Source organism: Coenobita brevimanus, chromosome 65 (assembly GCF_032717465.1).
Source record: "Coenobita brevimanus isolate Jiangsu-jjx chromosome 65, ASM3271746v2, whole genome shotgun sequence".
In the NCBI taxonomy this organism is placed as follows: domain Eukaryota; kingdom Metazoa; phylum Arthropoda; class Malacostraca; order Decapoda; family Coenobitidae; genus Coenobita; species Coenobita brevimanus.
Genome location: NC_137018.1, coordinates 39,492,062 through 39,518,455, shown reverse-complemented (window position 1 = coordinate 39,518,455; position 26,394 = coordinate 39,492,062). Strand labels below are relative to the sequence as shown.

General features: G+C 38.4%; 1 protein-coding gene across 2 annotated transcripts in view; it reads right to left on the bottom strand.

Moving 5' to 3' along the window:
* Positions 1 to 26,394, bottom strand: part of tou (bromodomain adjacent to zinc finger domain 2B toutatis) — an 860,023-nt gene that overhangs the window by 295,644 nt on the left and 537,985 nt on the right. For both annotated transcript variants that reach the window (XM_080276402.1, XM_080276403.1), the window contains 3 exons: positions 25,083 to 25,398; positions 24,556 to 24,736; positions 17,822 to 18,161 (listed from right to left, as the gene is read on the bottom strand). In XM_080276402.1, the coding sequence (XP_080132528.1) occupies positions 17,822 to 18,161; positions 24,556 to 24,736; positions 25,083 to 25,398 (837 nt within the window). The remainder of the gene's footprint in view (positions 1 to 17,821; positions 18,162 to 24,555; positions 24,737 to 25,082; positions 25,399 to 26,394) is intronic.

Genomic DNA, 26,394 nt, shown 5'->3' with positions numbered 1-26,394 from the left:
ACAAACTATCTTGGACCAGCACTCCCAAATCTTTCTCTTCTCTCATTTTTGTGATTAATTCATTACCCAAAAAATAATTCAGTGATGGTCTCCTGGTACTTTTACCCATTTCCAATATTTTACATTTCTTTACATTAAATTTCATTTCCCACGTCCAGCTCCAATTGTGTATCCTATCCAAATCCTCCTGCAGTATTTTACAATCCTCCTCAGCCTCTATCTTCCTCAAGATCTTTACATCATCAGCAAACAGACTTGCATAACTGTTCACTCCATCTACCATATCATTTATGTAAATCAGGAACATTACTGGTGCCAACACTGAGCCTTGGGGGACTCCACTTGTTACTTCCCTCCATCCAGACATCCTATCCTTTATTACTGTCCTCATTTGTCTGTCTCTCAAAAAGTCTCTCATCCATTCCAGAAGTTTCCCCTTTAGTCCTCCTATATATTCTAGTTTCCACATTAGTCTCTTATGAGGTACCTTGCCAAAGGCCTTCTCTAAGTCTAAGTACACACAATCCACCCAACCATCTCTCTCCTGTACCACATCAATCGCTCTTGAGTAAAAGCTCAACAAGTTGGAAACACATGACCTTCCACTTCTGAATCCAAACTGACATTCAGCCAAAATATTCATCTCTTCCAGATATTTTATCCATCTGTCTTTCAGGATTCTCTCACACAATTTTGCGACCAAGCTGGTTAGAGACACTGGTCTATAATTCAGGGGTTCTTCCCTGTTTCCTCCCTTGTAAATTGGTACCACATTTGCCCTCTTCCATTCTTTTGGCACTTACCCCTCTTCCAATGAGCATACAATTAAGCTGTGAATTTTATCCGCCACTTGTTCTCTGCATTCCTTCAGTACCCAATTAGAAATTCCATCAGGTCCTGGGGCTTTCCTTACATCTTGAGTTTCCAGTAATTTATACACTTCCTGTACCTCCACTTTTATATCTTTCATCACCGGAACATTTCTAATCACTCCCTCCCCTTCCACAAGCTCCTTTTCTTTAGTGAAAACTGACTGGAAACGTTTGTTCATTATTTCTGCTTGCATTGCCGCATCCTTAAAGACCTCTCCTTCTACTTTCAGCTTGGTGATTCCTTCCTTTTGTTTCAGTTTGCCATTAACAAATCTATAAAACAGTTTGGGTTCATCCTTGCATTTGTCAATTATACCTTTTTCAAAATTCCTTTCTTCTTCTCTACGTATTCTTGTGTATTCATTTCTTGTTCTTTTATATTCTTCCTTTGTTCTGTCGTTACCTCTCTTTCTCCAATTGTTCCACGCCTTATCTCTCTCTTTTTTTGCTATCATACACCTTCTATTAAACCACTCCTTTTTCCTGTTTTCTTTCCCTCTTACTCTTGGTACAAATTTTTCCACTCCCAAATTATAGAGGTCTAGAAAGATATCCCACTTCCTCTGTATCTCTCTTGTTTCTCTAAATTTTCTCCAATCCGCATTTTCAAAAAAGTTTCTCAATCCTGTAAAATTTGCTTTGCCAAAGTTGTATCTTCCCTGTCTATGAAGCTCGTCTCTTGGCTCGACGTTTCCTATTAACATCTGGAACTCAATGACCACGTGATCACTTTTTCCCAAAGGACAGAGATATTCCAATGATTCTATTACATCGGGTTCTTTGGTGAACAGTAAATCCAACCTTGCTGGTGTGTCCTCACCTCAAAACCGTGTCTCTTCTTTGACCCATTGCGTCATCACATTATTCATTATTATATTTAATAACATAGTGCCCCACGAATCCTCGCCGCCTCCCGAGTACCATTCCTCCCAGTTCACCTCTTTACAATTAAAGTCACCCACCAAAATGATATTATTGCTTTTCTCAACTATTTTTTGCAAGTAGCTAGCCATATCTGACAACATCTCATGGTATTCGTCATTCTTCCATGCTCTCATCTTTGGGGGAACATACACTACCGCCATATCTCTCTTAACATTCTCTCCAGTTTCTAATTTCATATATATCACTTCAGCCCTGCCTTCTCCCATTTCCACAGTATCTACATTTATGTTGTTCTTCACTGCTATCATCACTCCTCCTCCCTTTTTTTCTTTTCTGTCTTTTCTCCATGGTTTGTATTTACCATCTCCCAAATGAACATCAATATCTTCTCTTAATTTGGTCTCTACAAAGCACATGACATCAGGTTCATGTTCTCTCAAGAAATCATTAATTTCGATCCTTGTCGATATGAAACCATCAACATTAGTATATATCACCTTCAAATTATTTTTGACGTTTTTAATACCCTCTTCTCTCCTACTCTCTGTCCGTACCACTTCCTCAACTTCTGATCTTTCACAACCATCCCCCCTAGTTTCCTTCACTTCTATTTCCTTAAATACCATTTCCTTACTTTCATATCCAATACTCTCCAAAAAAAAGTATTATGTTCTTCCTCTGTCCTCTTATCATTTTTTTCCTTTACTTCTTCCTTTAATGATTTTAAAACTTCTCTTTCTTCTTCATTCAGATCTTTTCTTATTATAATATTTTCCATCCCTGCCTCTTTGCTTAATTTCCAGGTCACTTTAAGTATCTCATTTATTACACTTTCTGATGTAAACTTGACTCTCATTGGTCTTGTTTCCCCTTTCTTATAAGGCCCTATCCTCCTTACTTCCTCAATTTCTTTTACCCACTTGTCTCCTTCGGGGTCAATCTTGCCTAATATTCCTCTCACTATGTTCGTGTCTCTCTCGAGTCTTACGAACCTAACCTTTTCTTCCTCATCCCTGTTTCCAAATACTACCACACATCTGTTCCTTTCTACAGTTTCTCTCACTATTTTCTCTTTTTTCTTCAGTATTTTCACTACATTTTCTTCCATTTCTTTCTTGTTCATTTCCCTTTCTTCCTGGATGATCTCTCTTAAGCTGACCACTTCTTTCTGTTCTTCTTCTATGTGTGCCCACTTTGCCTTATGTTCTTCTAATACATTACTCACCTTCTCTGTTTTATTAGTACTCTCTTCTAGTTTCCTCCTCAGTTCAACATTTTCCCGCTTCAAATTCCTAATCTCTTCATTGGCTGTTTCATTGGACTGGATCAGACTCTGTAAGGTGGTTTCCGTATTTACTGACACATCCTTTATCACTAGATTCTCTACTTTCTTTTCGAGTTCACTGATCCTCGTAATTAATGTTTTCACCAGGTCCATGACATTGGTATTAGCATCAAATCCTTGAAATTCCATTCCCTCACTGTTTACATTTTCGGCCATGTTTAATGTACCGGTAAAGTACCAAAACAGCTGTTACCGAATAAACCACAAACATTCATGTAATCTATAGCCAACAAATCTTTACATTTTTGGTAGTCTACTAACTTTCATTATTTTAAATTTAAAGAAAGACCCTAGGAGACAGGACAGACAAAATTCCTGAAACTACTCAAGGTTAGGAGCGATGGATGGGATGTCTGCTCTCTCCGGCTGTTCGTGTGTGTGTGTATTTACCTATTTGTAGTATACAGGAATTGAGCAACGCTCGTGTTGTCCTGTCTCCATATCCACATTTATCAAGTCTAACTTTACACACATGAATGTTTTTCTCATGCACCACCTCTTTGTCTAAGTCGTTCCAAATATTTAAGAATATACCTAATTGTGATATACACGGAATGTACTATGCTCGTGGGTTTCCGTCGCTGTTTCTCAATAAGTCGAATTTAACTTTAAACTCGTATAAGTTTTTAGATTGGACGATCTCTTTGTCCAGGCTATTCCATAAGTCTATACTTCTGTAAGGAAAGCTATATTTCTTGATATCCTTCAAGCAGCTTGACTTTTTCAATTTCATTCCATGTCCTCTTGTTGCTCTCTTATCCCATACAAACAGATCTTCTTTGTCAATTTTATCTACTCCCATCATGGTCCTGAACACCGCAATCATGTCTCCCCTCTTTCTCCTTTCCTCTAACGAAGGCAAATCCAGTTTTTCCAGCCTCTCTCTGTATGACAGGTCTGTCAGACTGGGGACCATCTTGGTTGCTGTTCTTTGTATTCTCTCAATCTTGTTTATATCTTTCTTTTTGTGTGGGGACCACACTACCGCTGCATATTCTAACCTGGGGCGGATCATGGCCACTATCAATTTTTTCATCATTTCCTCATCCATATAATGAAATGCTACTCTTATGTTAGTCAAAAGCTTATAAGTCTCTCCAACTGTGTGTGTGTGTGTGTGTGTGTGTGTGTGTGTGTGTGTGTGTGTGTGTGTGTGTGTGTGTGTGTGTGTGTGTGTGTGCATTTTACCTAGTTGTGGTAGGTGGGGGAGCTCAACATCCACTCACTCAATGTAGTGCTGTTCTCGGGTGTCTGCCCTTTCCTCTCCTCCATCCTTCTTTCCTGCCATCCTCTTCTTTCTTTCTCTCCTTCATTCTTTCCTCGTCCTTCTGCCTACAGGTGACTTTCCACTCCCTCTTCTGTCTTTCTTTCCTTCATTCTTTTCTCTTCCTTCTGCCTGTAGGTGACTCTACACTGAGTGACAAGCCAAATGGTTTCCTGTACAACAGGAAACCATTTACTACGCTGGGTGGTAACCATATAACCAAATTTTGGCGCCTGGTGGTTTAGTGGGTAATTACAGAGCTCCAGTCGGATTGAGCTGGTGAAGGTTTATATCCAAGGGGTGGTTGGGGTTTATTGTTCACGTACTGCCACTCAGGGATGAGTGAGGCTGGTCACTCTCATCTTAAATGTCAGGACCAACTTGTCTAGCCCCAGGCTCCTACGCTCCTCATGGGGCAGTGTAGGATTGGATGATGAATGATGAATGAATGTATTTACCTAGTTGTGATATACAGGATATGAGCTACACTCATGGGGTCCCATCTCTGTGTCTCAACCAGTCAAACTTTGCTTTTAAACTCATTTAAGTTTTTGGACCGAATGATCTCTTTGTCCAGGCTATTCCACTGGTCAGTGCATCTGAATGGAAAAGTGTATTTTTTGATATTCTTCAAACAACTTGTCTTTTTCACCTTCTTTCCATGTCCTCCCATTATTCCCCCATACCATGCAAACAGATCTTCTCTGTCAATTTTGTCTACTCCCATCATGGCCCTGCAATCGTGTCACCCCTCTCTCTTATTTCTTCTATGGAAGGCAGACCCAGCTTTTCTACTCTTTCCTTGTACGACAGAGCTGCCACGCTAGGGACCATCATGGTTGCTGCTCTCTGTATCCTCGATCCTGTTTATATTTCTTTTTATGGGGGGACTACACCACTGCCACACATTTTAAGTTGGGACAGATCACAGTCACTACCAATTTTTTCCACTACCACATATTTTAACCCGGGGCAGATCATAGCCACTATCATTTTTTTCCACTACCATATATTTTAACCTGGGGTGGACCATGACCACTATCAATTTTTTCCACCACCACATATCTTAACTTGTGGCGAATCATAGCCACTATCAATTTTTTCATCATCTCATCCATTTACAGTTTTGAAATGGGACTTACATTTGTCAGCTGCTTATACATCTCTGACAATCTTGTTAATGTATTTCTTGGGTGTCAAATGATCCTGAACCAACACTCCCAGGTCCTTCTCTTATCTCGTTTTTGTGATTGGTTGCTTCCAATTAAGTAATTCAGTAATGGCCTTTTAGTACTGTGTGTGTGTGTGTGTGTGTGTGTGTGTATTTACCTATTTGCATTTACCTATTTGTAGTACACAGGAATTGAGCAATGCTCGTGTTGTCCTGTCTCCATATCCACAATTATCTAGTCTACTTTTACACACATGAATGTTTTTCTCCTGCACCACCTTTTCATCTAAGTCATTCCAAATATTTATGTATTCACCTAATATATCTAATTGTGATATACATGAAATGTGCTATGCTCGTGGGTTCCCGTCGCTGTTTCTCAGTAAGTCAAATTTAGCTTTAAACTCGTTTAAGTTTTTAGACTGGACGATCTCTTTGTCCAGGCTATTCCATAAATCTATACTTCTGTGAGGAAAGCTATATTTCTTGCTATCCTTCAAGTAGCTTCACTTTTTCAATTTCATTCTGTGTCCTCTTGTTGCTCTCTTATCCCATAAAAACAGATCTTCTCGGTCAATTTTATCTACTCCTATCATGGTCCTAAACACTGCAATCACGTCTCCCCTCTTTCTCCTTTCCTCTAAGGAAGGCAAATCCAGCTTTTCCGGCCTCTCTCTGTATGACAGATCTACCAGACTGGGGATCATTTTGGTTGCTGTTCTTTGTATTCTCTCAATCTTGTTTATATCTTTCTTTTTGTGTGGGGACCACACTACCGCAGCATATTCTAACCTGGGGCAGATCATGGCCACTATCAGTTTTTTCATCATCTCCTCATCCATATAATGAAATGCTACTCTTATATTAGTCAAGAGTTTATACGTCTCTCCAACTATCTTGTTAATGTGTTTTTCTGGTGACAAACTATCTTGGACCAGCACTCCCAAATCTTTCTCATCTCTCATTTTTGTGATTAATTCATTACCCAACAAAATAATTCAGTGATGGCCTCCTGGTACTTTTACCCATTTCCAATATTTTACATTTCTTTACATTAAATTTCATTTCCCACTTCCGGCTCCAATCATGTATCCTATCCAGATCCTCCTGCAGCATTTTACAATCCTCCTCAACCTCCACCTTCCTCAAAATCTTTACATCATCAGCAAACAGACTTGCATAACTGTTCACTCCATCTACCATATCATTTATGTAAATCAAGAACATTACTGGTGCCAACACCGAGCCTTGAGGGACTCCACTTGTTACTTCCCTCCATCCAGACATCCTATCCTCTATTACTGTCCTCATTTGTCTGTCTCTCAAATACTCTCTCATCCATTCCAGGAGTTTCCCCTTCAGTCCTCTTATATATTTTAGTTTCCACATTAGTCTCCTATGAGGTACCTTGTTGAAGGCCTTCTCTAAGTACACACAATCCACCCAACCATCTCTCTCCTTTACCATGTCAATCGCTCTTGAGTAAAAGCTCAACAAGTTGGAAACACATGACCTTCCACTTCTGAATCCAAACTGACATTCAGCCAAAATATTCATCTCTTCTAGATATTTTATCCATCTGTCTTTCAGGATTCTCTCACACAATTTTGCGACCATGCTGGTTAGACACTGGTCTATAATTCAGGGGTTCTTCCCTGTTTCCTCCCTTATAAATTGGTACCACATTTGCTCTCTTCCATTCTTGTGGCACTTTCCCCTCTTCTAGAGAACACACGATTAAACTGTGAATTTTATCTGCCAGTTGTTGTCTGCATTCCTTCAGTACCCAATTAGAAATTCCATCAGGTCCTGGGGCTTTCCTTACATCTTGAGTTTCCAGTAATTTATACACTTCCTGTACCTCCACTTTTATATCTTTTATCGCCGGTACATTTCTAATCATTCCCTCCCCTTCCACAAACTCTTTTTCATTGGTGAAAATCGATTGGAAACATTTGTTCATTATTTCAGCTTGCATTGCTGCATCTTTATAGACCTCTCCTTTTACTTTCAGTTTGGTAATTCCTTCCTTTTGTTTCAGTTTGCCATTAACAAATCTATAAAACAGTTTGGGTTCATCCTTGCATTTGTCTATTATACCTTTTTCAAAATTCCTTTCTTCTTCTCTACGTATTCTTGTGTATTCATTTCTAATTCTTTTATATTCTTCCTTTGTTCTATTGTTACCTCTCTTCCTCCAGTTGTTCCATGCCTTATCTCTCTCTTTTTTTGCTATCATACACCTTCTATTAACCACTCTTTTTTCCTGTTTTCTTTCCCCCTTACTCTTGGTACAAATTTTCCACCTCCAAATTATAGAGGTCTAGAAAGATATCCCACTTCCTCTGTATCTCTCGTTTCTCTGAATTTTCTCCAATCCGCATTTTCAAAAAATTGTCTCAGTCCTGTAAAATTTGCTTTCCCAAAGTTGTATCTTCCCTACCTATGAAGCTCGTCTCTTGGATCGACATTCCCTATTATCATCTGGAACTCAATGACAGCAAGATCACTTTTTTCCTATAGGACAGAAATATTTCAATGATTCTATTGCATCGGGTTCTTTGGTAAATAGTAAATCTAACCTTGCTGGTGTGTCCTCACCTCGGAACTGTGTCTCTTGTTTGACCCATTGCATCATCACATTATTCATTATTATACTTAATAACATAGTGCCTCACGAATCCTCACTGCCTCCCGAGTCACATTCCTCCCAGTTAACCTCTTTACAGTTAAAGTCACCCACCAAAATAATAACTGTTGCTTTTCTCAATTATTTTTTGTAGATAACTAGCCATACCTGACATCTCCTGGTATTTGTCATCATTCCATGCTCTCGTCTTAGGGGGAACATACATTACCGCCATATCTCTCTTCACATTCTCTCCAGTTTCTAATTTCATATATATCACTTCAGCCCTGCCTTCTCCCATTTCCACGATATCTACATTTATGTTGTTCTTCACTGCTATCATCACTCCTCCTACCATTTTTTTTCTTTTCTGTCTCTTCTCCACAGTTTGTATTTACCATCTCCCAAATGAACATCAATATCTTCTCTTATTTTGGTCTCTACAAAGCACATGACATCAGGTTCATGTTCTCTTGAGAAATCGTTAATTTCAAGCCTTGCCGATATTAAACCATCAACATTGGTATATATCACCTTCAAATTATTTTTGATGTTTTTTATACCCTCTACTCTCCTTCTCTCCATCAGTACCACTTCCTCAATTTCTAATCTTTCATAGCCATCCCCCTTACTTTCCTTCGCTTCTATTTCTTTACATACCACTTCCTTACTTTCATATCCATCACTCTCCAAAAAAAAAGTATTACATTCTTCCTCTGTCCTCTTATCATTTTGTTTCCTTTACTTGTTCCTTCAATGATTTTAAAACTTCTCTTTCTTCTTCATTCAAATCTTTTCTTATTATAATATTTTCCATCTTTGCCTCTTTGCTTAGTTTCCAGGTCACTTTAAGTATATCATTTACAACACTTTCTGATGACAACTTGACTCTCATTGGTCTTTGTTTCCTCTTTCTTATAAGGCCTTATCCTCCTTACTTCCTCAATTTCTTTTACCCACTTGTCTCCTTTGGGATCAATCTTGCCTAATATTCCTCCCACTAGGTTCGTGTCTCTCTCGAGTCTCACGGATCTAACCTTTTCTTCCTCCTCCCTGTTTCCAAATATTACCATGCATCTGTTCCTTTCCACAGTTTCTCTCACTATTTTCTTTTTTTTCTTCAGTATTTTCACTACATTTTCTTCCATTTTTTTCTTGTTCATTTCCCTTTCTTCCTGGATGATTTCTTCTTTCTGTTCTTCTATGTGTGCCTAGTTTGCCTTATGCTCTTCTAATACACCACTCACCTTCTCCGTTTTATTAGTACTCTCTTTTAGTTTTCTCCTCAGTTCGATATTTTCATGCTTCAATTTTTTTATCTCCTCATTTGCCATCTCATTGGACTGGATCAGACTCTGTATAGTAATCTCTGTATTCTCAGACACGTCCTTTAACACTATATTCTCCACTTTCTTTTCAGGTTCACTAATCCTCATAATCAATGTTTTAACTAGATCCATGACATTAGTATTTCTATCAAATCCTGGAAATTCGAGTCCCTCAATGTTTACTTTATCGGCCATGTTTGAGGTTGGTTACAGTACCAAAGACAGCTATTACCGAAAATAGTAAACATTCATGTATACTCTTGCCAATAAAACTTCATAGTTTTGGTAGTCTATATTAACTTACAGTATTTTATACTTAAAACAAGACCATTGGAGACAGGACAAACATAATTCCTGAAAACTACTTAAGGTTTGCGGTGGTGGCTGGGCCTGGGCCTGGGAGCAGTTGAGAGACGTCTGTTCACCGTGGCTGTTTGCTAGTGTGTGTGTGTGTGTGTGTGTGTGTGTGTGTGTTCTTACCTAATTCTTACCTAATTGTATCTTTACAGGAATGAGTCAAGCTCGTACTGTCCCGTGTCTTAAACCATATTTATTGTATATATCCTTAAATTTGTGAATTGTTTTGGCATACACTATTTCATTCGGTAGTGCAGTCCACTGATCAATTGCTCTGTTTGGGAAACTGAATTTCCTTACGTCTTTATCACCTAGCTTCTTATGCAGTTTTTTGCAGTGTCCTCTTGCTGATGCTTCTCCATATGTTAAGTAATCATTTATGTCTATTTTCTCCTTCCCTGATATGCACTTATATAGCATTATCATGTCACCTCTTTTCCTTCTCTCCTGTAGTGTTGGTAGATTCAGTTTATTTAGTCTTTCTTCGTAGCTTAGGTCCCTTAAGCTTGGTATCCATCTTGTAGTGGCCCTTTGAACTTTTTCAATCTTGTCTATGTGTTTTTTGAGATGAGGACTCGACTACTGATGCATATTCCAGGGTTGGTCTAATGAATGATGTTATTATCCTTCTTAGCATGTCTTCATTTATGTATGTGAATGCTATTCTCATATTTGCAAGCAGTGTATACATGTTCCGTACCTTCTCGCTGATGTGGTCAGCCGGAGATAGTCTGTTATTAATAATCACACCTAGGTCTTTCTCTCTTTCTGATGTGTACAGGGTTTTATTTCCTAACTTATAATCCCAATCAGGTCTCTTTCCACTTTTACCAAACTTGATTACATGACACTTGTCCACATTGAATTCCATTTGCCATGTACTACTCCATTCATGAAGTTTATTTAATTCTTCTTGTAGCTCTTTACAAGAGTCTGTGTTAGTAATTCTCCTTCATATTTTTGCATCATCTGCAAACATATTCAGATAGCTCTCATTTCCAGTGTTACTGTTTATATCATTTATATACACTAAAAACATGATTGGTGCCAGCACTGAACCCTGTGGTACTCCGCTAGTCACTTCTTTCCATGATGAGTAGTTTCCTCTTAGTACTGTTCTCATTTCTCTTTTTAAGAGAAAGTCTTGCATCCCACAAAACAGTTTGCCTCGAATTCCTCCTTGATGGTACAGTTTCCACAAAAGTCTTTGGTGTGGTACTGTGTCAAAAGCTTTCTTGAAATCTAAATAGATACTGTCCAACCATCCTTCCCTTTCCTGTATTGCATTTGTTACTCTGTCATAGTAGCTCAACAGATTAGTAACACATGATTTTCCTTTTCTGAAACCAAACTGTCTTTCTGTTATCATACTGTGTTCTTCTAGATGATTTACCCAAGCTTTTCTTATAGGCATTTCTAATACCTTGCTTACAACACTGGTCAGTGATACTGGTCGGTAGTTGAGTGGGTTTTGTCCATTTCCTTTCTTGAATAAGGGGACAATATTTGCTTTTTTCCAAATATCAGGTAGTTTACCTTGACTCAAGGATTTCTTGAAAATTAAAAATAATGGTTTACTTAACTCCTTTGCACATTCTCGTAGTAACCAACATGAAATTTCATCAGGACCACTTGTTTTTCCTCTGTCTAATCTACTTAACTCCTCCTGTATTACTTTTTCTGCTATTTGTATATCTGGTAGTATGTGTGGACATGCATGTTCCACATAGTCCCTCTCAAAATTTTTTCTTCTGTAAAAACTAATTGGAAATTCTTATTTAGTTAGTGCTTCACAAATATCTTTCTCTTGTGTATAAGTGATTCCCTCGTCCATAATGGATTGTATTATATCTTTTACTTTGGTTTTGCTTCTGATGTAGCTGTAAAACAGCTTTGGTTGATCACTACTTTTATTTATTATATCCTCCTCAAACTGTTTTTGGGCTTCCCTCCTTATTCTTGTATAATCGTTTCTTGCCTGTTTGTAATTATTATATGCCCTTTCACTATTGTGTCCTCTGTATCTATTCCACAACAAATCTCTTTTTTCTTTTGATTTTTTACATTCTGTATTGAACCATTTCTGTATTTTCTTATCTGCTTCTTTGTGCTGTGGAATGTACTTCTGGACTCCTATTTCATAAAATTCACAGAATTTTTTATATACAGCATTTAAATCTTGTCCTCTAAGCTCGTTTTCCCAATCAACTTCTAAGAAATACTTCTTTAGGTCTTGATAATTTCCCTTTTTATAGTTTAGGCTCTTTTTGTAACTGTCATTGCTGTTAACTATGTCATATGCTATCCTGAAGTTATAATTTAGTACTGCATGATCGCTTTTGCCGAGTGGAGGGTGATATATTAAACTGTCAATATCATTTTCTTGCCTAGTAAATATTAGATCTAGCACCGAAGGTACATCAAGTCCTCTTTTTCTGGTGGTTTCCCTCACATGTTGCGTTAGGAAAAACTCTTGCACGAGATCCAGGAGCTTTTGGTCCCAACAGCTTTCTTGGCTAATTATATCTAGAGTATTCCAATTTATATTTGTATTAAAATCCCCAGTTAGTATAATTCTTTCCGATTTCTCTTCCATTTTATGTAGTAATGATCTTAAACTCTGAATTGTACTCCCTGCCAGGTCCTCATATTCATCTATTTCCAATGTGTTTGATCTGGGTGGCATGTACAAATTGGCTACAATTACTTTCCCTTCAGATGTGTTGATCTCTACTGCAATCAGTTCTACTTGTGATGGTATATCTAGTTTTATTTCACTGACTTTTAGATTTTTCTTAGTTAATATTATAATTCCTCCACCTTTTTTTAAATTTCTGTCTCTTCTCCATATATTGTATTCCTCTAAGTTTAGTATGTCATTGGATATCCTTGGTGTTAATTTCGTTTCAGTTAGGCATATTATTTGTGGTTCATTTTCGCAGACATAATCATTCATCTCTAGTAATTTAGATACCATTCCATCCACATTTGAGTACATCAACTTTATCATCTTGTTTATATACTTGTCATGACATGGTTTTACTACCTTCCTCCTTTTTATTCCATCCTGTTTGTGTACCACTTTCGTACCTGCAATCCTATTACTGTACTTTGTAAACAAATTTCTTCTTCTCCTCTTCTGATCTTCCCTCATTTTTTGTTTTTGCTTCCTCCCTTTTCTCTTTCAGTAATTCCAGTTCCTCTTGTGTTAGGCATCTTTTTATCCATACATTTTTGAACTCCTCCTTTTCCATAAGATTCTCTGCATTTTTTGGTATCTCTTCCACAGTGTTTACACTCTGGAAAGTCACCTTTAGAGGTCTTGTCTTGCTTTTCTCGTATTTCCCTAACCTTTTGTGTTCCTCTATGTCTTTACTACAGATTTCCTCTGATACTTCTTTCAGTAAGCTCATTACATTTGCCATCTCCTTTTTGTCTCTTGTGATCTTGTTTTTTACTTCTTCCTCTTCTATACCAGTGATTACTATAGATTTGTTTATATCTACTGAATCTCTGACTAACTTTGGATTGTTTTGGATTATTCTTTTCACTTCCTGTTTAATGCTTTTTTCCTCCACCCTTGTTTCTAAGTCTTTCTTTACTTTCACCATTTCAGCATACGTGGTTTCCAAATCATTTTTGTAGCTTTGCACAGCTTCATTCACCTGTGTTATGTTCTCCTCAATATCACTGCTCTGATCTATAAGACTGCTTACTTGCCTAATTGTCTCTGTGTCATTTTTGAACTCTTCCATAACACTCTCATGATTGACTACTGTACTTGCCATTTCACTCATTTTCTTCCTAAGTGTACTCAATTCCACTGTTAGTTCACATATGGTTGTGTCTTTCTTGTTGGCCTCCCTTCCTAGTTTTTCTATTTCTTCCTTTTGCAAGTGCATCTGCTTCTTTATTTCATCAAGTTCATTTTTGAAAGCCATTTCTAGTTTGTGTACATGTTCAACCAGTCTATTGTGAGTCTCCACTTCAACCAGTTCTTGGTAGAAATCATCATTTTGCTTTCTACCTTTATCCCTTTTCTTTTCCAAATTTGCTTTACTAAAGTATGTATCCATTTTGCAATACTAAAAGTACAGAGTATGTACTTACATTCCCCGTGCTGCTGTAGTCTAAACAAACCTCAGCTGACTCAGCGCATTCTTTCGTCTTGGTTCTCTTTTCTGTTTGAACAAGTCTTGTTTACACTTATTTTTTTTCTTTTAATAATGAAAAATCATTTAGTCTAACCTGGTACAGAGCTTGACTCATACAAAGATACTAGTTAAGGTAATGCCACTGGCCGTGTTGGTACGGAGCGCCGATGTCACACGTCTGTGTGTGTGTGTGTGTGTGTTTCTTACCTAATTGTTCTTACCTAATTGTATCTTTACAGGAATGAGTCAAGCTCGTACTGTCCCGTGTCTTAAATCATATTTATCGTACATATCCTTAAATTAAAGAATTTTTTGGCACATACTATTTCATTCGGTAGTGCATGCCACTGATCAATTGCTCTATTTGGAAAACTAAATTTCCTTACGTCTTTATCGCCTCTCTTTTTATGCAGTTTTCTGCAGTGTCCTCTTGCTGATGCATCCCCATAGGTTATGCATTCATTTATGTCTATTTTCTCCTTCCCAGATATGCATTTATGCAGCATAATCATGTCTCCTCTTTTCCTTCTCTCCTCTAGTGTAGGTAGATTAAGTTTTTCTATTCTTTCTTTGTAGCTTTGATCCCTTAAGCTTGGTACCCATCTTGTAGTGGCCCTTTGAACTTTTTCAATCTTATCTACTGTATGTGTTTTTTGAGATGAGGACTTCAGACTACAGATGCATACTCCAGAGTTGGTCTGATGAATGATGTTATTATCTTTCTTAGCATGTCTTTATTTATGTATGTGAATGCTATTCTCATATTTGCAAGCAGTGTATACATGTTCTGTACCTTCTCACTGATGCAGTTAGCCACAGATAGTCTGTTATTAATAATCTCATCTAGATCCTTCTCTTTTTCTGATGTGTGTAGAGTTTTATTTCCTAACTTATAATCCCAATCAGGTCTTCTTACACTTTTACCAAACTTGATTACATGACACTTGTCCACACTGAATTCCATTTGCCATGTAATGCTCCATTCATGAAGTTTATTTAATTCTTGTTGTAACTCTTTAAAAGAGTCTGCATTAGTAATTGTCCTTTGTATTTTTGCAACATCAGCAAACATATTTGGATAACTTTCATTTCCAATGTTGCTATCTACAGTATATCATTTATATACACCAAAAACATGATTGGTCCCAGCACTGAGCCCTGTGGAACTCCGCTAGTCGCTTCCCTCCATGATGAGTAATTTCCCCTTAGTACTGTTCTCATATCTCTTTTTCTTGAGAAAATCTTGCATCCAACAAAACAGTTTGCCTCGGATTCCTCCTTGATGGTACAGTTTGCATAAAAGTCTTTGGTGCGGTACTCTGTCAAATGCTTTCTTGAAATCTAAATAGATACTGTCCACCCATCATTCTCTTTTCTGTAATGTCTGTTACTTTATCATAGTAGCTCAACTGATTAGTAACACAGGATTTTCCTTTTCTGAAACCAAACTGTCTTTCTGTTATCATATTGTGTTCTTCTAGATGATTTACTCAAACTTTTCTTGTCAGCTACACTGGTTAGTGATACTGGTCGGTAGTTGAGTGGATTTTGTCTATTCTCTTTCTTGAATACAGGAACAATGTTTGCTTTCTTCCAAATATCTGCTAGTTTACCTTGTCTAAAGGATCTCTTGAAAATTAAAGATAATGGTCTACTTAACTCTTTTGCACATTCATGTAGCACCTAACATGAAATTTCATTAGGACCATTTGCTTTTCCTTTGTCTAATATATTTAACTCTTCCTGTATTTCTTTTTCTGATATTTGTATATCTGGTAATATGTGTGGGCATGCATGTTCCATATCATCCCTCTAAAAAAATTTTTCTTCTGTAAAAACTGATTGGAAATTCTTATTTAGTCCTTCACAAATATCCTTCTCTTGTGTGTAGGTGATCCCCTCATCCGTAATGGATTGTATTTTATCTTTTAATTTGGTTTTGCTTCTGATATAGCTGTAAAATAGCTTCGGTTGATCACTACTTTTGTTTATGATATCCTCCTCAAACTGTTTTTGGGCTTCCCTCCTTTTTCTTGTATAATCGTTTCTTGCCTGTTTATAGCTGTTATATGCCCTTTCACTATTGTGTCTTCTGTATCTATTTCACAATAAATCTCTTTTTTCTTTTGATTTTTTACATTCTGTATTAAACCATTTCTTTATTTTCTTTTCTGCTTCTTTGTGCTGTGGGATGTACTTCTGGACTCCTGTTTCATAAAGTTCACAGAATTTTTTATATATTGCATTTAAATCTTGTCCTCTAAGCTCCTTTTCTCAATCAATTTCTAAGAAGTACTTCTTTAGGTCATGGTAGTTTCCCTTTTTATAATTTAGGTTCTTTTTGTAACTTTCATTGCTGTTAACTATGTCATATGCAGTCCTGAAGTTGCAATTTAGTGTAAGTGCATGTGTGTGCATGCGTGTGTGCATCCACCAGTAAAATAATACTATGTATATAAATTTATTAAATATACAATACTGTACATATTTTTATGTGGGTGCTCACCATCCACTCACTTGATGTAGTGCTGCTCTTGGGTGCCTGTCCTTTCCTCTCTTCCTTTCTTCTTTCCATCCTTCCTCTTCGGACTTTCCTTCTTTCCTCTTTCTTCTGTCTACAGGTGACTCTACACTGTGTGACAAGCCAAATGGTATCCTGTACACCAGGAAAGCGTTTACTATGCTGGGTGGTAACCATATAACCAGATTATGGTGCCTGGTGAATGAGTGGGCAATGAAGGTGCTCCAATCCAATTCAGCCAGTGCAGTTTTATATCCAAGGGGTGGTTGGGGTTTACCATTCACGTAATGCCACTCAGGGATAGTTGAGGCTGATCACTCTCATCTTAAATGTCAGGACCAACTTGCCTAACTCTGGGCTCCTACATGCCTCATGGTGCAACACCGGATTAAATAATGAATGAATGTAAGGCAGAAGGAACCAACGGCTGGAAGCTCATGTGAAAGAGAAAAAGAGAGAGAGAGAGAGAGAGAGAGAGAGAGAGAGAGAGAGAGAGAGAGAGAGAGAGAGACAGACAGACAGACAGACAGAAATTCAAGTTCTGTTCATTCTGCGATGCCTAAACACATCACATTCAAAAGACTGAAGGTCACAGAAGGAAATATAGACAAATGAAGACAGTTCCAAAGTTGACCTGTTGCATACATGAAGGACTAGGAGTATCGGTTAGCTCTTGCTTTAGAGAGCTGGACAGAAATGGAGGTGAGAGTCTGCTGCCAGATGGGTACTACACACCCACCATGGTGGACGAGGAATTCAAAAGAGCAGTGACCACTGAAGTAGCAACAGAAAAAAGACAGAGATGTAACACTGCAGTGAACAGAGAGAGAGGTTGAAAGGAGTCAGTATAAGGATGAGAGTTGATGAAAGGCTCCACCCTCTTGAGAAGGGCTGCATGTGAATGCTAAGGATGGGTGTCAGGCTTTGTAACCAGTTTAGATGGGTGACCATTTGTAACTTATAAGGCACACACAGCCAGATGTTATCCCCATACAAAATTTCCAGATGATCGATGCAGTTGTAAGGTTCTGACAAGCATTTATGGTGCTCACTGCAGTCTGGCATCCACTAACTCAAAACAATAAGTGATCACTGGAAGATGTACTGTATCTACTGGTCTGGAATGTGTTAATAGGGAGGTAGTGATGTGATACTTCTGACAATGGTGGTGACACTAGACAGGACATAACCATCAGTGAGGCAGGGTGTTGAGGATTACTGGAGAGTTCTGAGGATTCCTGTACAAGGAGGAAAGTAGTAGTATTTTTGAGAGAACATGTAAGGGTTGCACTAACCTGGTTTAAGAACTCCAGTCTTCATGGAGAGATTGAGTGGGGCATCATCAGCAGAAGAGGAAGCTGGAGTGCCAGGTCCACAGGGCTCAATGGAGACACTGGCAGCTTCCTCTCGCCACGCAGGCCCAGATGCAGCTCCGTTGGACAGGCGGGTATTGGCTGTGGCCACAGTGGAGATGGAGACCTTGGGCTCAGACTTGTCCCGGTGGGGTGCTGTGCTCCCAGGACCGCCGGAACTCCCCTTCACCGTCGGCGAGATGGGAATAATCTCTAATTCCTTGTTTCGGATGGCCTTGGAGATGGACACACTCCCGTTACTTGCCAGTTTCTCGGCAACCCGCTGCACACAAGGTATGTGTGTGCCGCGGACGGGTGTGTGCGCAATGGAGTGTACATTCCGGCGTGCACACAACAGTGCAGGCAGACAGGAAGGCAGGAAGGTGACAGGTGTGGAAAGAGAGAGTAAAAAAACAAACTGATACATAAAACTCAATACACAAAGTACGGCATGCCATTCCAATATCAAATTCAGATTTCAAGATCTTCGAAGGGAACCAAATGATGGAGTCTACCTACGTAGCAATATCTCAAAAAGGATGTAAATAACATGCAGAAATACATTCCTATACAGGAACTACAGACTGTAATAAATCTTTAAAACATCATAGGAACAAACTAAGGTAAATATGAAATTCAAAGGTTCTCAGGTGTCCTGACTCCGAAACTTGGGTCAAGTGTTCTGGATCCACAGGAATACCGAGGTCAGCTTTAGTACAGAAACACCCTTGCCAAGATTCACACTGGGCAGAAAATTAAAGCGTGCACGTGATCAGAGGCAGGACACCAACAACTTTACAGTAAAATGTGGAGAATTATAACATTAGTGAAATACAAAGATGATACTCAGGCTCTACTTCCTCTAACTGGGAATGGCTCTAGATGTATTAATGTAGTCTTTGGACCAGTAATGGAGTGCTATGACAATGGAAGTACCAGATCAATTTGCTACTGCTTCTAATGATACCCTCTGGCTCTGAAGAACAATACAACAGAAGTTGCAAAAATAGGATTATCTGCACATAGAGCTGGCACATGGCAGGATGAAGTTACCTTTTCCTGTAGTCAACCATCCTCCTTTTGAAGGAGAGAGAAGGAGTTGAGGAACATTTGTAATAGCAGGCAAAGGAGCTACCCAATTTTTATGGTGCTACCACATGAAAGTATCCTTCTCCAGCACCAAAAACCTCATGAATCTTAGTAACTATGGTACTGACACAATAATTATCAGAAAAGATCCACTCAGTATGATGCAATTATTCAAGGTTAAGGATGATGATGATGATGACAGTTCAACTAATCATTTGGTGTGTGGGCAGTGCAGTAAAGGAACTCCTCCAAAGTCACATGCCAGACTGCAACTGTCATGCTACCTATCTATCTATATAACTAGCTATAGCCATAAGCCTTAATCCTGGAGAGCGTGACAACAAACAAACCTCCTCCATGTCACCTCCAGCTCAAAACACTCTCGTTCATATGCCTATCCCCTCCATACCTCCACCTCATACTTGGACTCCTTCTCTCACTCCACCTCACTCACATACAGTGCACTTTCTTAGACAGTCTCTCATTCTCTAATCTTTCCATGCTAAATTCTTTGCTACATAGCAAAGTCATTGTATGGAAGACTGAGTATTGTGTTTCTATCTATCTATCTATGCCAGATGCCTTAATCTGGGAAGGGGTGGCCACAAACAAATTGCCTCCATGTTGCCCTGTCCCCTGCCATTTTCATTGCCCTGCTCCAAGCTCACATCCCCCTCTCTCATATACCTCTCCACTCCATCCTTCCATCTCATCCTTGGCCCCCCCCTCCCTCTCCCCCCCCCCTCCACCTCACTCACATACGCTGTCCTTGTCAATCTCTCACTCTCCATCCTCTCCACATTGTTTTTATAGTATGCAAAATAAGGACATCATAATTCCCAACTGCAGTGGCTAGTTAGGTTTAATGTTGGCATGTAAAGTTGTTAACTGTCAGTTGTGACCTTGTCCAATCCAAAATACATTACCCTGACAAAAAAGCTGTACCAATTAAAAAATGATAATAGCCATAATATGCTACTTATATTTTGCTGTTCAAGATATTTTTTCAGGGATTTAAGACACAAATTAACTGACTGTAGATCAAGATGAATGGAAAATAAGAGCTGTCAGAGTATGCTTCCTATGTATACCTGGAACTGCCTATTCAGACACCCTTTTAGTAGTTTAGAATGTCCAAACCTTATCATCCAGTTTTGCAGCTACATATCCTGGCTAAGTTTTAATATTAAGCATCTGGCAACATAGATACAAAGTGTTACATAAAAATATAATAAAAAAAAAATACCTTCATACACATAAGCATGCATACATGTGCACACACAAATGCACACAAGGTGAGAATACTTAATGTTTCAAAACAAAGCACACAAGACCATCAAAGATGTTTCAGAACCAGAGTGAAGAGTCATCAAGTTGATGCAAATATATGATACCGGTAGTGCATAACCATGGTATATAAATGAACAAACATGGTATATAAGAGAATAGCCACTGGTCCAAACACTAAGATCCAGCCTACTTGAATGCCTACAAGAGGAGTAATAGAGGGAATAATCACATCCATCATCACACACCACACACTAGTGAAGTAATGAGATTGCTCCATCTAGTATAAAAACAGTGGCAAGTACCCAAGTGGGGAGTTTAGAAAGCAAGTATAAATGCTAAGCTGAACATAGCAGGATTATTATAAAAAGTTGATTCATTATTTAAAATAAAAGTTAATGTATATAATGATCATTAAGGCATATGTTCATTGCACTGAAAGTCAGTCAAACAACATTCAATTAAATCCTGAATACAGTGTGTAATGAAACAAAGAGGTAAAAGCATGCTCAATATCTTACTTCTTCAAAATTAGCTCATTTATGATTCCATATTCGCAAGTATAAACACAGAATCATAAACATCAATCCGGATTTCAAAGGAAACTACTCTACAGGCTTCAGTAAAGGCTATTAAGTATGATGATATCAGTAAGTGAAACTTGTCATTAAATGAGCTGTTTAAGGATAGTGTCCAACTACTGTAAATGCAGATACTTCTTTTAAGCATGAATTGCTACAGTAAAATCATTTGATACTTCACAAATACAGTATTTTTCTCTTAAAACTTAACAAATTCCAAATGATTTAACCAACAATTTTATGCTACAGTGTATAAGAGCAATATCAGAGCTACCAGTACTTAAGTACAGCAATCATACTATCAGCTGATTAGAAGCTACCACAAGAACAATACTGCACTGAAGTAAACACAAAGAAAAAGATCAACATTACATTTCTACTTGTTCAGTATGGAAGAGTACTATAGATTTCAAAGTATGTGTACACACCATCCTTTACACCTAAACATTCTCACACAAAGTAGATAAAAGTCATGATTTATATGAGCATGGTAATAGTCATTAAGAAAAAAAAGGAGTGTATGCTCACATAAAAAGCACACATATGAGAGTATTTTTTTTTTTTTAAGGTATGACATCTCTGCTCTCAGTAACTGGTTAAGTAAACTCATATGAATTCAGTAACACTGATGTTAAAAATCTGCAAACCAATATCATATGTGTACAGTAAACCCCCAATTATCCTGATAAACTGTACTATATCACTGAGCTTGGCACACCATCACATGCTGAAATTCTAAACTGCAGGTTTGCATGAATAAGGAATTACAGTTATCAGTTTCAGTTCACTCAGTAACAGTCCTAGCTGATGTTATGCACTACCATTTGCTGTACTTTGATGTTCATAAAATACCATTTCTTTCTCAAGCAAATACAGAGCTTCAGAATACAATGCACCTGGAAAAGCACTAATACCATTCATCCATGACTAATCTGAATAGCTGAAGTTTAACTGTACCTCAATGCTACAATTAACCCCTCCGTGGCCGAGGGCCTGGAATTTTCCGTGCTCACCAAGCCAACGCCAGGGCCATTTTTTGAAGTTTCAAAAATTGATTTTTTTTTTTCTTGCCATATTGAAGAGAAAGTTCAGTTGTACCTAACAGTGCAAATCCCAGCTTCCTAGACGCATTTTATGGCTTGCAATGGAGCATGGAAGTTGCAGATATATCGGCAACCGATATCGCCGCCCAGGGGCGCTGCTGCAATGCAACTGGGCAGGTGTTGTTATTTTTTTTTTTACCTCCCAAAACAATATGAATTGTGCTGAAATGTTGTGCATATATGAGATATGATGATATCAAATGATTTCAGTACATAATCTGTTAGGAATGGCTGGAAAAAAAATTATGAATATTTTTTCACCTTTTTGATAAAAAATGTTTATGGTAGTTTTGTGCTATTTTTTACGTTATCGTTGTGCCCATGCTTGGAAAAAGGAGTGAAAGAGTTGAATTTTTGGTCCTAAATGAGAAAACTGCATGTCCTCCAAGGTTAGACTCTGCCACAGGAGAATAAAGTGGAGGGTCAGTTCCGATTAGCAATGCGGAAGTTGAGTCACAACTTCGAGCTCCCACACCACGAGCATGGCTAAAAATAGAATCGTAATGCAGTTTCAGAAGTCTAATTATTACAAATACTGATACAAAGCAGAAATAAATAAGTTTACTGACGAGGGAAAGCGTATTTTTTCCGTAATAACATGATCATCTTTATCATTTTACGTTCATCTTTATCATTTTACCTTGTTATTTTCACAATATACATGGCTGTCTCGTAAACAGGGTGGTTGTGTGCGTTTTGCAAAGGAGGAAAATGATTGTATTTTCTGACTTGAGTCGAGATAATGGGTGTAACTATGCGTTTTTAGGCATGGCCATGAACGAAAAAGTCGTACATCCACTCATCATGACAGCAGGTAGTGAACTGACAGATGATATGTGAGAGGGTGAAGTCAAGGTCAGTCTCATGTCCCAGATTTTTGTTCACTTCCCGATGGTTTTCACAGTTTTCTACAAGTTGCACTGCATCAAATGATCCAAACCATTACAGCAAACCTGAGCAAACAGGTAAAGATACCAAGACAAAAATGTATTTTTCACTTATTATCATGTCTTTTTTTGTATGTGCCTGTATTACTTCATAATCATAAACAGGTGGTTGTGTGTGTGTTTTGCAAGAGAAGACAAAGGTGATATGTTCTGCCTGGGTCGAGATAATGGGTGTAGTTGTGCTTGTTTAGGCATGGCTAGGAATGAAAAAATCGAAAATCCACTCATCACAGCAGCAGGCTTTGAACTGCTTGATGAGGTGTATGGGAGTGTAGTGTAGGTCAGTGTGAAGACGTTCAGAACGTTCGTTCACTTCCCAAAAATTTTTGCAGTTTTTTACAGGCTGCGCTCAAATGACGCCTGCGGCCACTGATCGGCTAAACATCATTTGACGCCGGCGGCCACGGAGGGGTTAAAACTACAATTATTACTGAAAAAGCAGTGAGTACACTGGATGTCAAACCTTAACATTTATCCTGATTTACTGTTAGTCACTTGACAGCACTGTATGTGCTGCATTTAAAAAAAAAAAAAAAAAAAAAAGGATAACTATATCCAAACAATTATGGTAGTTACAAAATATACATACAGTACTTGTAATATAAGGTTTTCTCACTCTGTAACTTCAGATTTTATAATTTCAAACTGGAAGTTCCAAGTTTGAGGGTGGGAGAAGGGTTGGGATGATGATGATGAAAATTATCATATTCAGCTTTTATAATATTACTCTCTTAACTAGCACTCACTTTTTAAGCTCTGTATGCCTGCAAGTTATTGTCCATATCCATACAACCACTACACCAAAAGAAGCACTGTTCAAGTAAGAAATTCATATACATTTCTTTCTTTATATATATATATATATATATATATATATATATATATATATAAAGGAAGCACAATCTACCAACATGAAGCAGACAGGTTTCACACTAAACCATTCTGCAGCTCAGTGTCCTAAGCATATGAATGAACTCAAGATTTAATGTGGAAAAAGAACACAAACTGCTGCATTTGGAATGCCCTCATACTTTTATTAACCCCTTAAGTCCAAGTGAAATCTATTTTAGTTTATTACCACTGATACCAGATTACTATAATCAGCTTAGGAGAGGCCTCTAGAATATAAAGGGTTTATACAGAGATATTTAACCACTCCAGTCTCAGCACTCTATCCTAAGCTGAATAAAATCATCAAATGGCAAAAAAAAGATTTAAAAAAAAAAAATCCCTGGGTGCAGTGGTTAAAATCAGTCTCAGGAAATGTGAAATGGGATAACAACAGCTAACAGAGTAATATAAATTACAGAAGCTTTTCAAAACTCAGTGCCAGAGGATTGCCCACATTAATGCATCTGGGAGAGGAGGGAGGGAATCAACTTAGTAATATGAAAATGATATTGTTATATATCAGCTGAAATATATTAAAGGCATCTGATATTATTCTTAGCATCTGAGGCCTGTGAAGAGATCCACCTGACATTGAATTCTAGAAATTATATCCTCAGTTCTTATATATCAGTTTGTTTACCATACTACTCTTTCTACATTCTCCTCATTCAGTACCTACCTATCTGTCCTGCACTCCTCTGTCATTACTCTCTCAATGTTCTGTACTGTAAACTTACACCAATATTGTTACCAGCTGGCTGGAATAGACAGCACCTTACCTCGGCCTGAGATGATGAAGTGCTGCTGGAGTTACCAGATGATGACGATGATGATGCATGATGTTTGGATGAGGATGGGTGCTTGTCTGCAATGAGACTAGCAATGCCATAGGACAAGCTCGGGGAGGTGCCCAGGTCAGAATGATGTGATGACGAGCTCTCAGGACCACCCACCGTGGAACTAAGCAGAGCAGATAACATATTAGAGTACTGTGATCTACATTGTATCAATAACATAGCACTAGCACTGCAATATGCCACAACAAATGTTTAAATTCCTCTATCTACATCCTCTGCCTTAAACATGTTCAATTCTAGACAATACTCTCTGCGAATTAAAATATTCATTTGATTATTATAATCTGACAGTAACTTTGATTAAAAAGCATGATTTTTAATTGTAACGGGAGACATGACTGTGTACTGTATATAGTATATAATAAACAGGCACAATAAAAAAATATAAAAATCCTTTCATTAACATAAAAATTTTGATTCCTAATCCAATGAACTAATTCTATGCAGACCTGTAGCGATGCGAGCCAGCAAGGGTTGTATAGGGATATGATGGTGTTCTGGTGGGGGTGGAAGACGCAGCGGAGGCGGATGAATGTGAAGAGGCAGCCAGACGGCTAATATCCAGGGCCGTCCGACTGCTACTGCTGGGAGGGTCCTGGTGATGGCGACTGGAGTAGGTGGTGGTAGTAGCAGCTGGAGACCCTCGATAGCTAAGTGTGCTAGTGATACCCTTGGACCCACTACTCACACTTTTAGAGCTGCTCTTTGTGCTACTCTTGCTACTGGAGGCCTTGCTGCTGGAGAGAGCTGCTGCCATGGCTGCTGCTGAAAAAAATTGTCAGTAATATTTTCTTCAGGTCTAATCAAAATGGCACCATCTAAACATACTGCAAAATGGGCAGTGTATAGGATATTAAGAAAAAGTGTAAGAATTTGATTTTTTTTTCCCCCCCTGCACCCTTGCTCGAAATGGTTTTGGTGATGGGACTACGCCATGTTACTTCAGTGAAGTAACAGTTTCCAGCTAGAATAGTTTTCACAGCAAAGCAAAAAGTCAAAACAGTCTAATTCTAGTAAGAGACCAAATCCTGCCACGAATTCAGAGTCCACACACATAATGCACCTAGAGCCAATAATATAACATGGGCTTGCAAACCACTCTGAAGGCAAGGGTACTGTCCACAACAGCCACACAAGGACAAAAGTGGACATCCAGAAGCAATTATAAAAACCTAAGCCAGCACTGATGCAGTGTGAAACTCAGCTACTAAAGCCCCCCAAAATTTCACTGTCGTTCCCAAGAACTGGGATTGTTATCCTACGTGTGCTGCATAATATGAATAACAGACTCAAGTCATTCCCTTACATCATATCTATCATGATTACTAACTAACAGCTGTAATCATGTAAATGAGGCAAGCCATGAGCAAATGGCTTGGCAATAAACTGGAATGCAATCCAGGCTGGCTGATCAACATCTGGCTCTCCAACACAGCACACTCTCACCTCAGTGGTGCCACCAACAATCACACCAATGTTTTCTGGGATACTGAGCCACTTGAGGAGGCCAGTGAGAGGCAATTGAAGGGCCTAAAGGCCATTTCCTTTATGGTCTACAATGCCAGATATGAACTACTAGGTCCCTCTTGGTATGAAGATCGTGGTCAAACTGTCACTGAATGCCAAAATGTACCATGAAGTTATCAGTGCAACCCTCTTTGTGCAATCAGCTCTCCTATGGCCTGGCTTATGCACGATGGGACCCTCCTCACATTGGAACTGACATACCTGCCAATCTGTACAAGCTCTTCAAGAACTGCT